The 17,451-nt window shown below is 51.8% G+C and overlaps 1 protein-coding gene across 1 annotated transcript in view; it reads right to left on the reverse strand.

Annotated features, from left to right (window-relative positions):
• LOC138819832 (protein FAM53B-like) overlaps positions 1-17,451 on the reverse strand; it is a gene marked incomplete at its 3' end in the record, with an annotated part of 77,630 nt that overhangs the window by 9,887 nt on the left and 50,292 nt on the right. The window contains exons 2-3 of the mRNA XM_070011398.1: positions 14,476-14,737; positions 6,891-6,945 (exon numbers count right to left, since the gene is read on the reverse strand). Coding sequence (XP_069867499.1) covers positions 6,891-6,945; positions 14,476-14,553 — 133 coding nt within the window. The remainder of the gene's footprint in view (positions 1-6,890; positions 6,946-14,475; positions 14,738-17,451) is intronic.

Consider the following 17,451-nt stretch of genomic DNA (forward strand, 5'->3'; position numbering starts at 1 on the left):
GGGTACGTTTCTTGTGTCCAAAGACACAAGCTTCAACAGTCTTGTCACCCAGGGAGCAAGCCAAACTGACTCACTCCAGCGTTTCTCACGTCTTACAGTGCTGACAGTGAGTTCCTCTCCCCTGCCCCGGGCCATGGGTGTGCTATCTTGGCCTCAAGGCTGCTTGCTTTGGGTGGAAGCTCACCAACCCTATCTTTTCCTATGGGAAACTCAGAGAACAGAGGTATCTTTTGGAAATAGCTTTGCTCAACTCTTACAGGAAGATCTTTGCTAAATTCTTCTTGACAAGCTCCCCACAATGGTGTCATCTGTACTTTTTTTTTTTTTTTTTGGCTAGTCCTGGGGCTTGAACTCAGGGCCTGGGCACTGTCCCTGAGCTTCTTTTGTTCAAGGCTACCACTCTACCACTTGAGCCACAGTGCCACTTCTGGCTTTTTCTATGTATGTAGTACAGTAATCAAACCCAGGGCTTCAGGCATGCTAGGCAGCAAGCACTCTACCACTAAGTCACCTTCCCGGTCCTCATCTGTTCTTTAATGGAGCTCAAAGCCCCTGTCCCACAGGCTCCTCTTGAGACAACTCAGAGCTGTGTCAAGGGGGAAAGAACCTTAGGCCTCCCTGCCTAGGCCTCAGCCTCTGGCGCTTGCCTCCAGCTGCAAAGGATGACAAAATTGTGACTGTATGTGGTTTAGAGAGTGACACAAGCCAACAAGTTCCTCACACAGCCTCCAAGGGACAAGGGGTTTGGCTGGCTGGAGATGACGCTTCATAAGGCCGGGTCTGAGGCAGTCTGTGGGACACGGACAAAGCTGGTGGCAAGTGGCCAACAGGGCCCTCTCCTCACCAGCAGGGAGGAGATGGCCCAGGACAGCTGCCCCCACTTCTGAGAAGTCTTTGCTTTTAAAAAAAGAGAGGCCTGGTGGGATTGCCAAGGTTTAAAACTAACAAAAGAGCACAGACCTCAGTTTCTTCCATCTCTACAAAGTGAACAGTGACAGCCCTTTTAGCTTTAATCTCTGATTCCCCTACCTCCCCCACCCAAGGAGCACTGACAAATGTAGAGGAGGGAGAAAAAAGTTAGTATTTGCTATGGGAGCAAAAGCTGTGAAGGGAGGGAAGGTCAGATTGGTCCATCTTCTCAGATCCCTTCCTGAAGTGGTTGTGTCTGGAGTGTGTGAGCGGGCAGTCCTCTAAAATCCTGCACATAGCAAGGCTGGATGACCAGCCTAGGGACTGGCAGTGGGGACAGTTCTTCAGGAAATTGGCAATAGATGCCTATTAACTGGTCATTAACTTCTGGGCTTCTTGGTGAAGAGGAAAAATGCAATTGTGTCTAACATAATCATGGGTTGTCCAGAAAGAGCTCTTGGAGGCAGTTCCCATGTCCCCTATGAATATTCCATCAGCAAGAGGGACAGCCCTGACTTAAACCTAACCTGTAAGCCCACTGCCATGCTTTGGAGTTGGGCCAGGCTGTCTCCTAGCTTGACTGTCTTTCAATGAAAGGCCTACCAAAGACTGTGTACAGTGGGCATTCCTGTCCTCTGGCACCTTCACAGCCTGTGCCTGCCCAGGTTGGCCCCGCCTCCAGAAGGGGTCCAGCAGGCTCCCTTCCTTCCACCTGTCACTGAAAACTCCATTCCTGCTTCCATTCTGAACACTGCTCCTGAAACCAGTGAGTGACTGAAAGCACTCTATGCCGACAAATCTTGTACTATATCTTAGCAATATAAAAATCACACATGACCACAATAATGTCGATTTAAGACCATATGGTTTTAAATCCTACACATGCTCATACAAGTATATACAGCTACAATTGTTTGTAATGCAACCAATCTCAGGCTAGCAAGTTAATAAGCAGGTTCCTCTAGGAGAGACACCTTGGGCCAAATGAGTGTGGTTCAGAATGGCCATCGTTGGCAGACAGCAGGGCTGAGAACAAAACGGCCTGTACAGCTCTGATTTTCTTAGTGCTCACTGTCATTCTGTTTCATTCATTCGATTCATTTTTCTAAGACATGGAAAACATTTATTTAGGCCATGAATGCCAGCTTCTTCACACTAGGTGTGACCACAACAGACATTTCTGGTGACAGTGGCCAAGTTAAAAGACCAAAAGCTCCCAGAATCTCCAAGTGAAATCTCTCAATCTCCCACAGCTTAATACAGCCACCTGGTTTCTCTATGGAAATCTACCCCGAGAGGGCCCCGGAGAACAACCCTTTTATGTGCATAGAGACTTTAACAGCCAAGTAATTAAACCCTCAGCGTAAGGGTTTATAATTAAAATGCTGACAAACCTGAACTAGAGTGGCATAAGGTGGGCTGCTATAATGTTTTTACAATTCCTTTTTATACATAATGTATAATCCTTCCGCTCAAGTTTCCTCTATGTTCTTTGCCTGTGAAATAATTTACATTAATAAATAATTTATTACCATAACTCCTAAAGTAATTATGGGTTTCCATGCGATTTTTTTTTAGCATATGAATTGTTTTGTTCTCTGTCCATGGGCTAGTATTTACAAGACTTTTCCTAGTGGCCTTTTTTAAATAATTGGTATGGCCCTTGCTTTCTTGCAGCTTTAAGTGATTTCCAGGTCTTCTCTCTGCCTGAACGGTGGGGAAAATGGAATGTGTGGTATCCATTGTCCCCATGACACAGAACTCATTTAATGACTGCAATTAACCAAGGATGGTGAATGAAGCCTGTTCTCACCCCACTTGCCCTGCTACACCAAGGAAGACTAAACTGGTACCCGAATGACCCTGCACCAGCACCTCCTAGAGTACGTGGCAGAGCATCAGGGACTACTTCCATGTTAGGCTTTGCGTGTAGCCCCTTCCTGGCCCACAGGGAGTCACACCAGGAACAGGGGGTGGAGCCCTGCCTGGCTAGCTGACCAGAGGATGGGCTGTACCACAGAGCTGCCACCTGACCCTTGCTTCCTGTGACAAGAACACAATTCTCGCTCATAGATGGCTCTTCCCCAGACAGCTGTTTGCTGCGGAAATTCTGCTTGAGCAGAGAAGGTGGGCTGGGGGTGACCTGGGAGATGAGAAAGGAAACTGAGAGGGCAGGTGTGGCTCCGATAGAAGGAGCAGTGACAAGGCCAGCGGGAGCCTAATGAGGGCCCTGGGCCGGGCTCTCCTCTGCCCACTTTCTCCCAGCCACATTTCACCCTCGCTTTGTTCTCTCCTCAAAATTGGAAAGGTACAAAAACACTTCTTTGTATCAAGTTTCCAAACCAGGGTGTGGGGGTCAAGGATAGAAAAGGAGCCTGGGACCCCACTTTAATCAACTGCAAAGCATACTTTTTAAAAACTGTTGGGAGCCCTGGATTATATTGTAATGAGCCCATTTTATCTAAGTGGGTGCAGAGGAGTTTCTGCCAACTGGAAGGCTGGTGTTCCACACAGCAGCAGCAGAACTCACCCCTGTACTCCCACCTCTAAGACACTTGCCAGGATTTTCTTCGGGACATTTATGAAACATGAACTCACGCTGGCTTCCAGCTAGGACCCTTGCCTGGAGTTAGGAGGGAAAAACCCTGAGCCACAGGGCCAACTGCCCCCAGCTCTCATGGGAGAATTCCACTGATCAAGGCCAGCACTGAGCCCTTTATCTGCAGGAGACAGGCTGGGGGCTGGTGATTATAATAATTTGGCACTTTATCTCTGCTCAGCATTGTCCAGTGCTGGAAGGGCCCAAAACTCTCTTGAAAAGTCTGGCCGGCCCCTTGGGGTGTTCTCTTCCCTGCTATTGAAAGGGAGGCACACCCAAGATGAAATCTCACTGCCTGGGGTGCACTCCCAGTTTGTGTCAGCAGTGCAAGGTGAGGCCATGAAACCTCCATTCACACACTCAATGGGCTGGGACGGTAATGTGATCCTGCACCAACTCCACTGAACTCAGAGAGGCCTCTGACAGCTGCCACTCCTGCCTGAGCAGGTGTACGGAAGGGATGGAGGCAAGAGAAACCTATGGGGTACTGCATCTCTGTGTCCTCACAACACCTATGCTTTGTTAGAGGAGATGACAAGCACAGAAGATGGGAAACGTGTCCTTTCAGCCATCTCCATCTTGGCAGATGGCCCAGGCCACAGGGAATTTCTTGTCATTTTCCCCACCAGGCAGAAAGCTACTTGTGGGGAGGCCAGGGTCCCATTCACTCTGTCCTGTGCTCAGTACCTGGCACTAGATTCACAGTTACTGTTTCTAAAACAAGTCCCTGAAGTAGCTGGGTGACACATGCTGTCACATAGGAAAGGGTTCTCCTGAACCGAGGAGACTGGGCTGTAAAAAGATGAGGCGTGTGGGGGAGAGAGGCGGAGCAGGGCCCAAACATGCCACTGAGTCACCACCTGGTCCCCTGGCTGGCAGGGCCTCAGCCCTGACCGACAGAGCCTGTGGGAGAGAAGAGTCAGTGGGAGGTACTGGGACAGGGAGAGAGGACTTCCAAAAGGGCCACTCTGTAAACCGGAGTCTGGAGATGTGCTCAGTACCTCCCAGACGCCCTGGGCCTTGCTGGTAGGAAGCAGGATGCTGGGTCTCGCAGTCTCAGTCAGACCATCCTGGGCAAACTGAGCTTGTGGCTGCATGTCTCCCTCCCCAGGGCCACAGCCTGCACAGGGAAAGACTCACCTACACTAAGGTGTATGTATGGGGAGCGAGTTCCCCAGCAGGGGCTGAAGTGCCTTTTAACTGTGTGAACTAGAGAGCTCTGTTCACAACAGGTTGTACAGTCCTCAGGAGCCGACAGGGTGGGTGCCATCACAATGGCCATTCTGCTGAGGAAGAAACTGAGGCCCAGGAAAGTTAGCAGCTCAGCATGACTATGGGAGCCCCAACGCTGCCATCACATCCCCTCGATGGTCCGCCTTATTGCAGCTCACACAGCAGAAACACCAGGGAAGCACAATGGAGGAGCAGCCTGGACATCCAGGCCACCATCCTCATGCCCGGCTCCTGGTCTGCTCTGCTGGAACTGCAATCTGGGGTGGGGTGGGTGTGCACAGAGCCCCTCCTCTTTCTCAGCATGCTAAGGAAGGTAGCTCAGCTCTGCACCGTCCCAGTGTTCAGACCAGGCAGCAGGTTTCTAGGCCCTGTGCAGGGGGATGGGGGTTGTGAGGCTCCGAACCATCAAGGAGGCATACAATTAATTACGTGGAGACAGGTGTCACATTTTAGGGAAAGCAAGGCCCAGCAATCTTCTCCTCTCACTTCCTCTGCCTGGAAGAAAATGGTGGCCATAACATCAGAGAGGACTGTGAAGGAAGCAAAAGATCTTCTCCCCATCTGAGCCAATTCTGCCTCCCAAGGTACCTTAGGGAGAGTGTCAGTTTATTGGGCCTCAGTTTCCCCTACAAGAACGAGTACCTGCCTGACCCTGAAGCTGCGAACAAGGAGCCCAACACAGCTGTGCCCGCCAGCACAGCACCCAACACAGACCCAGTGCCCTCCACACCTGTGGTCTCATCTACAAGAAGAACCTCAAAAGAAGGAAAACAGGGGAGGGAGGAGTTGGGCAGGTAGGGAAAAACAAAGGAAGGGGTAACAATACTCGACAGGAAATGTACTCATTACCTTACTCATGTAACTGTAACCTCTCTGTGCAGTATCTGTACAATAAAAAAAAATTTGTTTAAAGAAGGAAAAGAAGCCACTGGACACACAGTGAAAGGGCAAAGAAAAGAAGGCAAGGATGATGTCACAAGCCCCACAAAGACTGAATCTGAAAACCCAATTGTCTAAAAGCCTGATTCTGACTCTTTGCAGATGTCAAAACCCATGTGGCAGGACATCCTAAAGAGCCTTAGACAGCTGAAGGAGACCCTGTACCGTATCATGACTACCAAGAAATCCACATCAGCAGCACGCTTATTACTGCCCCAAAAGAAAGAGCAATTGTCCCAAGTACAGAAACGGGATGCAGGCACCTTTCTAGGAGGCATATCAGCAATACGAACCAAGACCCTTAATGCGGTCGAGGGCCTCTGACCTCTGTGTTCCCCACCTGGGAACAATCTGAAGCAACAGTCCAAGAGACAAAGACTCAGACACTGAAAATTACTGTTAACTATAACAACAAATTCAACAATCAACCCAATGACGACAAAAGTTCCACCCCAGCCGGGCGCTGGTGGCTCACGCCTGTAATCCTAGCTACTCAGGAGGCTGAGATCTGAGGATCGCGGTTCAAAGCCAGCCCGGGCAGGAGAGACCGTGAGACTCCTATCTCCAATAAACCACCAGAAAACCGGAAGTGGCGCTGTAGCTCAAGTGGTAGAGCGCTCGCCTTGAGCTGAAGAGCTGAGGGACAGCGCTCAGGCCCAGAGTTCAAGCCCCACGACCGACAAAAAAAAAAAAAAAAAAAAACAAAAGTTCCACCCTTCAAGACATTTTGATAAGCTGCACAAGTTGGTACTACAGACGATTAGCATGCATGGAATGAATCACTGTCATGCTGTGGGAACTACCAAGTGAAAAAGCCAACAAATGCAGTTTATATAATCATATGTTCAATGCAAAAAACAAATATACACGGGATTTTCAGGAGTAGGTGTCACTGGGAATTGAAACTATGAGAGACTTTTTAAAATTTCCTATACTTATGGTACACATTCTGAATTAAAAAATCATCACGAAACATTTTAATAATCAGACAGAAGGCTCAAGGTTAAGAGCGGGACATGGCATTTTTCTGTCCTTTCATTCACCTGTCCCACCAGCCCCCTGGTCCACTTGGGAACTGCTGGGGACCAAAACAGAACACACGTAAGAGTCGGGTGCTCTTTTGAAACCTGGGTGCAGACAGGTTTGCTCTGGGCTTCTCACCTGGCTGGAAGGACTAGAGGAAAACGACCCACGCAGCAGGGCTACTCACCCATAATTCCACAAGAGAAAAGGGTAGGTCCTTGACTCATCTTCTTTGGCGTGTGCTGAAAACAACCAGAAAAGCTATTCACTCTTCAAGTCATCAGAAGCACGTTTGCACATGACTCTGCACTCATCTCTTGTTAAAGTCACAATTAAGGAGGAATTGCCCTTTGCCAGTGTGGGTTGGGGAAGGGAGAAGAAAATATCCCAAGAGACACTATCTGTGCAGGATCAGGCCTGGATTCTTTTTTCCAAGTCTCCGGAGAGTTATGGACCTGTTAGATGAAAGGGGTTGAAGAACACACAGAAAGCCTGTGGCTTCTGCCATGAGAGGCTTTCTCCACTCAGGTTGGTGGGGGGGAGGGGGGTGAGCACAGGAGATGGTGCTGGGAATAGTTGGACAAACTGGGGAGAGGCTGAGCAGCGAAGGGCAGGGGGTCCTCTCCCACTGCCAATCCCTGGCTGGGAGATGCAGGACAGCACTTTTCATCTGGAAGCACTGGCCTGGCCTCCACAGCTGCTCCACTCATCCCCTCTGAACTGAAGCAAAAGCTCACTGGTTACACTGAGCCTCAATCTGAGAGCTATGGCTTCCGGTCTGAGCGCCATACTGCCACACAGCTTCCCTTTCCACTGTCAGCATTCTCCATCTTCCCTTCAGCCCACCTTAGCCTCATCTGAACACCATGGCCACTGCCACCATGGCCAAGCAAGCCTACAAGAGCCCAAGACCTAGGCACTTGCCCCATGGCTACAGAGCAAGCTGGGTGTGGAATATTCTGGGGGTTCCTTGTGCAAGCTGGTGTCCAGGTAAAGGCCTGTTCTGCCAGCTTGTGAGGAGGGAGGCACTCAGGAACCCAGGAAAGTCTGCCTCAAGCATTCCTCCTGCTTGGTAAATGGCAGCTGTTCATAGGTAGGCTGTATTAAGGCTGAGCATGAGACAGTAAGCGATCTCAACCCCAGACAAAGCAGCCTACCACACAAGACTGCAGCTTGAAAAGCACTCCCGCCCTACCCCATGACAGGAACAGGCCAGTCTTCAGGGCTGAGAAGTGGGTAGGAGCCCAGGCCCTGGCTCTTTTAAGTCCTGGAAGGTGGGTGGGACTGACTAGGAACACCTGGCCCGCCCAGATAAGAGGGTGGCAAGCGCCTGGCACCAGCTCCTCACCCCATCCCTGTCTGCCCCATCTGGGAACCTTTGTACTTGGTCGGCAGTGCATTTATCCGATGGGACTATTAAGGGTCCGTTTTGACCAGCATGGAGACACAGAGGTGAAGGAGGACTTCCACTTTGTGGAGATCATAGTCACACAGACAAATCATTACACAGAGAAAATAGGGCTGAAGAAAACAGGCCAGGAAGAATGTGCTGAGTGGGAATGCAAGTCAGGGCTATCTTTCTGGGAACACCCGATGGACCAGAAGGCACTGGGCATCTCTTTGGTTTAAAACAATCCTTATACTATCAAACAGCTTAGTCTCTTAGATTCCAAGCAGTGTAATGGCTTACTCTACAGCCACCCATGGGAATATCTAGGAAGAGTAAAAGACAGCAGCAACTGCCTTCCTTCCAGCCAGTACGGTTAACACTGCAGGATGCACAGGTGAAAACCACACCACAGTCACCCAATAGAGAGCGGGTGACAAATACACAGGAGCTTGCCAATGGGACCATGTCACCCACACAGCCAACTGCACAGTCTGAGAAACCAGGCAGGCCCCTTGTTCTAGGGGAAGTGTTCAGAGGGAGAAATGGGGCTTGTCCTCTGCCAGGTGCCTGGCCTGCCATAGGAGACAAGCTCCTGGTATTCAAGATAGTACATACAGGTAAAGTTCAACCCCCTCACCCTGTGTGGGCCAGATAGGGAAGGCACTGAGCTGTGTCCTCTCTGAAGTCCACACCAGGGCCAGCAAGCAGAAGAGATCAGGACAGCTGGTGTAACCTATGCTCCACTTGCAAGCAGGAGCCACAGAAGAGGGTTTGGGCTTTACACACAAAAGCAGGAAGCAGAGTCACCTTCTGCCCGTCAGCGGGATACCCTTTTTGTTCCACTCACAGCATGACCGAGGCTGTGGGCCAGGGGTTCAGAGCCAATCCACCAAAGAAAGCCTTCAGCCTGCTCTGAGCACCTGCTTTCCAGGACCTCCCAGGCTCTAGCCCTTCCTGGGCATGATCAACCCACTCTTTTCTGGGCCCAAAGCTCTCGGCGAGTTGGCCAGAGGTAGTCCTTGTTGCTTACAATGAGGAATGTTGGACAGTTTCATGCCAGAATTCAAGGTGGGACTGAGGCCCTCTCTTGCTTTCTGAGCTATCTGTGCAGTGAAGCTGACTATGACCAGGCCAGAACATCTTGTATACAACATTTTCCCAGAGAATGAGGTCCAAGCTTCTCCTGACCATTGGCAGGGTTTTCCCAGAACCCACTTCACAAGAACAAAGTAGCACCCAGGACCTCCTGCTGACTCCAAGCTGACAGAATCTTTCTAGTCCCAGTCTACCAAGAATGGGATAACATTCCCATCAGTGTGTCCCATTCCTGCAGCTATCTTTCATTTCTAAGTCTTCCGACCCTCCACCACAGCAGGGCCCCCACACACCAAGGACAGCAGCGCCCTGGTGGAACTTTCAGCCCTGAAGCTGCCCAAGACATCAAGACTGCAGACACACACTGTCTGCCTATATTGATAATTGCATATGATCCACAAATGTTATAAACACTCAAGTGGCCCATAGCAGAACAAAGGGTTCTCCACCTTTTGGGGGCAACAGGCACTCATGCCTGAGAAGCAGTAAGATGTCAATTGAGAAAGGAAGGAGGCCCAGACCCAAGCAGGAAGCAGCACCCTTGGGGGCAGCGGTGAAGGATGCTGGTGGATCTGGCAGCCCTGGCTTCAGGGTACCTCCGCCTGAGGAGCCCTGGGATGTCTTCCTATCCAGTGTAAAATGCATCAGCACTCCTTGGACTCTGTGTAGTTCTAACTCCAGCCAGCCTGTGGCCTTCCAGGGATGGAGCTGTGAAACAGACCTGCCAACTCAGCCTGTGCAGGCATGTGAAGTGACTAGGTGGCTGGGCACAAGGCCTCACATAGCCACGACTCTTCAGAGTGGACAAGCACCTTCACCCTGGCATACCAATCTGACAAGTGCAGGAGGAAGAGCCTCCTCCACCTATCTGATCAGCCTTTGTGGAAACAACTGGGGGTTGCTGGGGCAAGTCAGACAGCCAGGAGCCACGCACCACCCTCTGCCTGGGAGCAACCTGTTGTCAGTCCCCTCTGGTCCAGAGAGGACTGACAGAAGGCCAGGCCTGGCCAAGAGGGGTGGTCACTCTGGAAACGAGAGAATGGGCCACTGGCTTATGCGTGGGCGCATGGGAAGAAGCTGGGGGAGCGCAGGGCTCCAGGGTCAAATGTCTGGGCTTCCTTCCAGAAGCAGCAGCTAATGTTAGAACATGAAAAGGAAGAGCTCGCTCGGCAGAGGAAAGCAACCAGGCAGAGTGGGGAAGGGAAGCCCACACCATCATGGCTGCGATGTGAACAAGCTAGCCAGAGCTACGGGCACAGCCTGTACCCGCTAGCCATTGCTCCCAAGCAGACAGGCCTCTACGCCTAGAGAATGGATGCTTCTCAGTTCTTTTACTTTTTCCTACACCTTCGTTGAGAGTATGTAGGGTCAGTTATATTGTCAGCAGCATTTAGTTTCTTAAAAAGGAGAATAAAGGAGCCATTACAGGCACGCCTGGGACAGAGGCCATCTCGCGTCTCACAGGCCCTAATGCAGCAGCTTTGGGCTCTCCTCGTCCGGCAGGCCCACATACCAGGAGATCTTCTCTCCTGGGAGTAGGAGTGGCCAAGGGTGAGGGAGGCCTTAGTCCTAGGGAATCCCAAAGTGACCTGACTTACGCCATTCCTGGCCTCTCCAGAATTATATTGCTAATTACATCCTAATCGTAACCCTTACTTCTGCTTTCTTCTTGATCTGACTAGCAATAAGAGAAACTGCTTTCTGCCTTTCCTGTTGTCAACGTGAAGCCAATGTTACCAGGGTGCGCCATGACTGACCCCAACAGCATTCTCTGCACCTCTGCTGCTGCTCAGCATCGGGCAGCCTTACGCCCCGGGTTCTGCCTCACAGAGATCCTCCCAGGACTGTTATCTGAGGCCTTTCTTGGGTCATTCACAGGAACTCTCCCTGAGGAAGGAGGAGCACTGAGATGGCCAAGCCTCCAGAGCTAGGGCTGGGCCTGGTGGGAAGGTGCTGGGTGGAGCAGTCCGCTAGACCTCCAGTCTGTACTCTGTGTGCCCCGCCTGAGCTCTTGGAGCCGCAGTCTCCTGTCTGGCTGAGGGAAAGAGATGGTTGTTGGGATAGGGGAGGAGCAGGGTGCAGGAGGCCCTGAACTCAGAACCCTCCCATGATACTCCCACACTGTGTTTCCATTTGCCCCATGCAAGCAGTGCTAGGTCTGGCCCAGAATGCAGCTGGTAGTCCCTGTGTGGCTTGTCAACAGTCCACAGACAAGAAGGTCCACTCCAAAGGGGCCGGCCCAGCCGACCTGCCATCTGGAGTCAGGGAAGGAGGAGACAGATGGCCCACCCACCGCACCAGGTGGTTTTGGGTCCCAACTGGCCAATGACAAAAGGCAGAAAGGAGGACACTCTTCCACAAAGGGAGGGAGTGTAGGAGAGAGCAGAGAGCCTGGCCTTACAGGGGAGATTACAGGCAGCAGATTCCCTCCCGGGAGCCCAAGCTCTCCTGGCTTCTGCTTCTCCCCTTTCCTAAGAAGACACGGCTTCCCTCCCCGGCTAGGGCTGAGGTCATGCTCCCCCTGGCAGGAACTCAGACCATGTCTCTGCAAGAGCAGCTCAGCTGACCTCAGGCCCCTGTGCCTGGGAAGCAGCCAGTCTCACCCTGTGCGGGAGAGCACACCAGCCCCACAGTGCTGAGCTAGCTGAGTACAGCTGGTCCCAGGCAGGGCGCCTCCCTCCGGCCCTCTACTGGCCCCTCGCCCTGAGGTTACTCCTGGCTAGAGCTACTCCACATGTGTTCTTCCTATTTCCCCAGGAAAAGAAAGTCGCCACACACACACACACACACACACACACACACACACACACACACACACACACACACACACACACACACACACACACACACACACACACACACACACACACACTCCCACTCCCAGAGAGATTCAACTCATGTCTGCCCACCTCCCAGCTGTGAACTGAGTGGCAGTCAGAGAAGTACCTAAACAATGACATACTCAGAAGCCACTGGACGGTAGCACCTGTGTACTCAGTGACTCTACAGATATTATTCAGCACCTATGAGGCACTAGGCCCAGGTTCCAGGCTTTTGGCAACAAGTGAAAGCAAATGCTCTGCTTTCACGAAACTCCCAGCCTAGCGTGGGGGAGTCATTCAATTCTCAAGACCAACAGGTCAACTGGTAAATCAGTGCTAAGAGCCTATGAGAGAGAACAGATGAAAGAGACAGAAGGTATATATGGAGGAGGTAGAGGGTGAGGCAGTGGGTGGAGGGAACAAGATTCAATTTTGGACCAGAGAGGGAAGGAAAAAAAAGAAAGGAAGGAGACAGTTCTGTTAAGGGGAGAGTGTGCAGGGCTGTAGAAGAAATGCAAAGGCCCTGCAGCAGTGTGCTTGAACAGAGGGAGCAGGAAGAACAGCAAGAGGCCATGGTAGACAAGGTACATGAGTCTCGGTGCTTCCTAGCGATGGCTTTCATGTTTATTTGGCACAAGGCAAGAAGCTAGTGGAAGGAGGGGTGGGAAGGTGGCTCAGTGGTGGTAGAGTGCTTGCCTTGCATGCATGAGGCCCTGAGTTCGATTCCTCAGCACCACATCAGCAGAAAAAGCTGGAAGTGGCGCTGTGGCTCAAGTGGTAGAGTGCTAGCCTTGAGTTGAAGAACTGAAGCACAGCACCCAGGTCCAGAGTTCAGCCCCCACGACCCACCAAAAAAAAACAAAAAAGAAGAAGTAGTAGTGGAAGGTTCTGAGCGAGTAGACAGATCTCGCTGTATTCCCCTCTGGCTTCTGGGGGAAGCAAAAGCAGGGAACCCATTGCCATTTCTATGTGAAAGCCAGCAGGATGGAGGCAGTGGAGGTGGTGAGAAGAGACCACATTGCAGATAAACACTGAACACAAAATGGAAAGGAAGCAGCGGTGGCAGAAGACCTGGCTGGCCACGTCAGCTCCAAAGTTGCCATCAATCAGACACCTTGGTGCCTGCTTTCTACTGGGCATCTGCTCTCCACTCGGCCCCTGCAATGCTGAGATACATACAGGGAGGAGCCACAGAGACCAGGGTCCAGATTCCAACCTGGAAGAAGAGGCCTGTACACAAGCCAGGAGGTAGGGTTGCTGGGCAAGGAGGGACCAGAGGGAGTGTCCTGTTCTGGTCTCCAATACACATTTGTAAAGTGAATGGTTTCTGAGCCACTTTTATACATCTGAAACCACATCTAGTGCCCTGCTCTGTGAGTTCTGCCCTGACATGCTCCAGCCCAGCCAGCCTTCTCAGATGCACTGGATTTTACTGGGCTTCGGCTGTGACTTAGTGCTAATGGGGTCTTGAAGGGTCACTAAATGCAAATCATTCCAGGCAGAGAAAGGCAAAGCCAGCTCGGAGTCATGCTGGTTCCTGAACTCCTCCAGCCCTCTCCCAGCAGGCCTAGGTACTAGGTGCAGGTGTGTGGAATGTAAAGGCCTTGGTGGCTTTCCCAAGCACTTACCGGGGTCAGACCTCAGCAGTTTATCAGTGTGATCCTCACTAACGCGAGACCAAGAAAGGCAGCCCCTGGAGGGGCCGTGTGTGGCTTCTCCTAAGTGGCCATGAAGAGTGCCTTGTGAGGCTGGATAACAGACCCTGGGCTAGCCCAGTGATAACCAGGGAAGATGCAGACTCCTGCAGGTAAGCCCATCTGGCAAGTCCTAAGAGTGTGGCCAAGGCAGCCGCTGCTCCCTGCAGGGGAGGCTCACTTTGGATAGCTGGGGTTGGGAAGAGGGCTGGGTTGGAGGTGGTTTTGCTCATGCTATGAACCATAGCTGCCTCCCTGCCCCATCCTCACCACGACTTGATCGGAGGGTGGCCCCAGGGTAGCGGCCACCATGGCCCGCCACCTGCCAGCAGGCTGCGCCTTCTTTCTCCCTCATCTCTCACTCTTCACATTCTAACTACCGCAACTCTCTCCTCTCTCTGCACTTCTCTTTGGAGGCTATCTTTGCTATCTTGGCCCTCACTCCAGCCTTACCCACTTGTGGAAACTGCCTCCCCTTGCTGGGTGGAGGCAAAAGGAATGTGGAGCAGAGCCCAGCAGGGCAGCTGAAGCACACTTGGCATTATCTAGCACGCAGCCGCCTTTCTCCCCGGCTCTCTTGAGCAGCTCACTGCTTCCTCTTGTGAGTAAATGTCCAGGGCCCATGCTCCCATGCACCATGACCCAGACTGGATCATCTCCCAGAGCTCCACTCTTGGCCACTCTGATCTCAAGGTGGATGCCCTGTCCACAGCCCACCTGTACACCAGGCCTCGAAGAAGGTCAAAGGGATGAAGGCTGCTAGGGGCTCACCAGTTCAGGGCTGAAGGTCCTACATGCTATGGAGTCGGCTCCCTGGTTGGCGAGGCTTCTCCTTAGGATCATCACCATGGTAAGGACCTCAGGCACTGGGCTGCATCCCAGGGTAGGCACGAGCCATCTTCAGGAGGACAGCCCTGGGCCGTGGTGACACCTGGGCACCCCCAGGGAATGTTGTCAGTAGAAACAGCTCCCCATCAGTCACTCACTCTCAGGATGAGGCTCTTCTGGGAAATGGCCAAGTGTGGTCAACTACCTGGTAAGACAAAAGACAGGCAACAAGTTCAGGACCAGGGAAGAAGAGAGTGGAACCGGGGACCCACTGGGAACTAAAGGAGGTACATTCTGGGAGGCCACCGAGGCTCAGATAACCCTCTAAGAGCAACCCCTCCCCCCCCAGCCTCGGAGCACCCCAAAGCCAATGGGTACAACAGTACACGGGGGTCCGCTCATGTAACCCCCTGAAAGGTCTTGAGTTTGGGTAGCTAGCAATCTAGCATGCTCAGGATGTGTGACATCTTACCACCAACCTAACTTTCAGTGTACTTTGAACACACACCAGGACAAGTTCACATGGGCTGAGGGTAAAAACACACCTCACCCCATCCCATGTCCAAACCCGAACGGTCAGCCCTCCACAGCCACTGGCAGCTGACAGGGGCCCAGTCAGGACACACGCAGGTTCTCCTTCTCCACACAGGAACAAAAGTGAGTGGAGGCCCCGAAAGGCAAATAAAGTTTTCTACCATCCTTACATCCTTAGCTCATGTAATAAAGGTGTTTATTGATTTATAAAAAAAAAAAAAAAAAGTGATTGGAAGCTGGGCACCAGAGGCTCCCCCTGTAAATGCTAGTCATTCACAAGGCTGAGCTGTAGAAGGTGACCAGGACAGAGGTCTGTGAGGTTTACTCTCTATTGTAATCAGCAGAAAGCTGGGCTGGAGGCATGGCTCAAGTGATAAAGCAAATAGACCGAGCAAGCACACGCTGAGTTCACTCCTCAGTAAGGGGAAGCAGAGGGGAAGAGGCAACTGAAGAATCAGAGATGTCTACCTAGAGGCATGCATTATGTGGCCGTGCCACATTTGACATCAACCTATTTTCAACACTGGAGGTCTCTTCCCCAGTAACCTTCTAGCAGAGATTGCTGTTGTGCACAGCTGCTCAACAGTCCGCCTGACCACCATGATTTCCCACTAAGCAGAGGCAAAAAAGGGAGCAGGCTTCAGCAGAGGTTTAAAAGATCATCCCTTAAAATTACTCCGATACTCCATCCCTCTTCTCCCCACCCTTCTGTGGTTAAACCTCCAAATGCACATAATACAAGAGATCCAAAGAGCACCATCAGAAAACAAAAATCATACCAGTAATGGCAATAAACAAATAGAAAGGTAGCCCCTAATCTGAAATTAAAAACAAACAATTCAGCGTCGGAAAATGCTTTAGAATCTTCTGTTCTGTGTAAAAATTAATTACACCCTGGTATTTACTTGCCATCCAGATTGTAAATCATATTTTCCTGTTTACTTCGATTAGACTTTACAGTGGGTGTTATTGAAATTGCTCAATTACAGGCCAGCTGGCAAGCACGAGAAAATTACCTTCTACTGTTCTTCGAAAACAAGGTTCATCCAAAGTGCAAACTCAGGGAAGGGGAGGAGGGAAATCAATCCATTTCCAAAGCCTGACTGTTGGGGAAGGGAGGCACAGGGGGCCAGAGTCCCCGGTAACACCAAGACACCTACACCTGACAGGTCTTAACAGCTCATCAACCTACAACCGGCACGTGCTAACTAAGTGCGGTCAACTCAGTCCACTCCTCCAGGGACTGGACAAGTAGCAGGCCCTGGTCAGGGGCAGGCCGGGAGGGGAGCTTGCACTCAGCCCTCAAAGGGGCCCTTCCATCTTAGCGAGGGAGGCATAGAGGCCACCGTCTTTCTGGGTGTAAGCCTCAACTCAGTTCTAGGGCAGCCAGCCACTGGCACCACATCTGAGAAGTAACGCCTCCTCCCCTCCCTTCTCTAAGGAGGCAGACAGGTTCCGTAGTTTCAAGCTCAGATCTACAGTCAAGCACACCTGAGTTCCTCTTGAAATACACTGTCCCCCTCAAACGTTGCCAAGTGCTTTATCTCTGTGCCTCAGCTCCTCTCAGTAAATAGAGACGATCCTGCCTGCCTCATCAGGTTGTAGTAGCCTAGGAAGCAGAAGCCACACCTCCTGCTTGGTGCCTCTCCTCTGAGAAGTGCTGTCAACAGTGGCTACTGCTGTTGGGGAGGGCGGGGGGTGGGGGGAGAGCAGTGAGCCCAGATCCTTTCCTCAGCAATGGACACCCAGGCAGTCTTCCTCTCAAATTTGTTTAAATTCCATCAAAAAGGTCTGGCTGTATGATGGCCCTTCCCTCTGGTGAAACAGTAGGAGGCCGGTAAGAGCGATGCTGTGGAAGTCTATTGCCATGGAAACACATCAGCCCCTCCAGTCACAGCGCTGCACAAAGCCGGAAGCCGGGCTGAAGGAGTGATGGGGCCTCCTGGCTCACACCAGCTCCAGCTCCACAGCAGCCTCTACAAAGGGCTGCCGAAGCGGCACGAGGGGTAACAGACATGCACAACAGCACCCTGAGCTCCTGGGTGATCACGGGCCCCAGAGGAAGGGGGAGGTGTGGCACCCAGCAGTCGTGCTCTCAAGGGGAACTGGCAAAAAGGCTGTGAAGTAGGCACTACTCACACTGAAGGCAGAGGAAGGGGGTGCTGGAGGCACGGGGCCCAACGCGTATGGCACGGCCGCTAGAGTGGGGACAACCTGGGTGGTTAAACAACAGTGTAGCTGTGCGAGGGAACTGCATGTGGACTTTTTAAAAAAATCCCAACTTGACAGCGGGGAACAGCATTCACTGGGAGGAGACTGCACAGAGGACGTGGGGGCAACAGAACAGACACTGGAGTTCCGAGGCCGCTTCAATCAACTTTTTCT

Source organism: Dipodomys merriami, unplaced genomic scaffold, assembly GCF_024711535.1.
Source record: "Dipodomys merriami isolate MVZ:Mamm:240054 unplaced genomic scaffold, mDipMer1.0.p SCAF_82, whole genome shotgun sequence".
NCBI lineage: Eukaryota > Metazoa > Chordata > Mammalia > Rodentia > Heteromyidae > Dipodomys > Dipodomys merriami.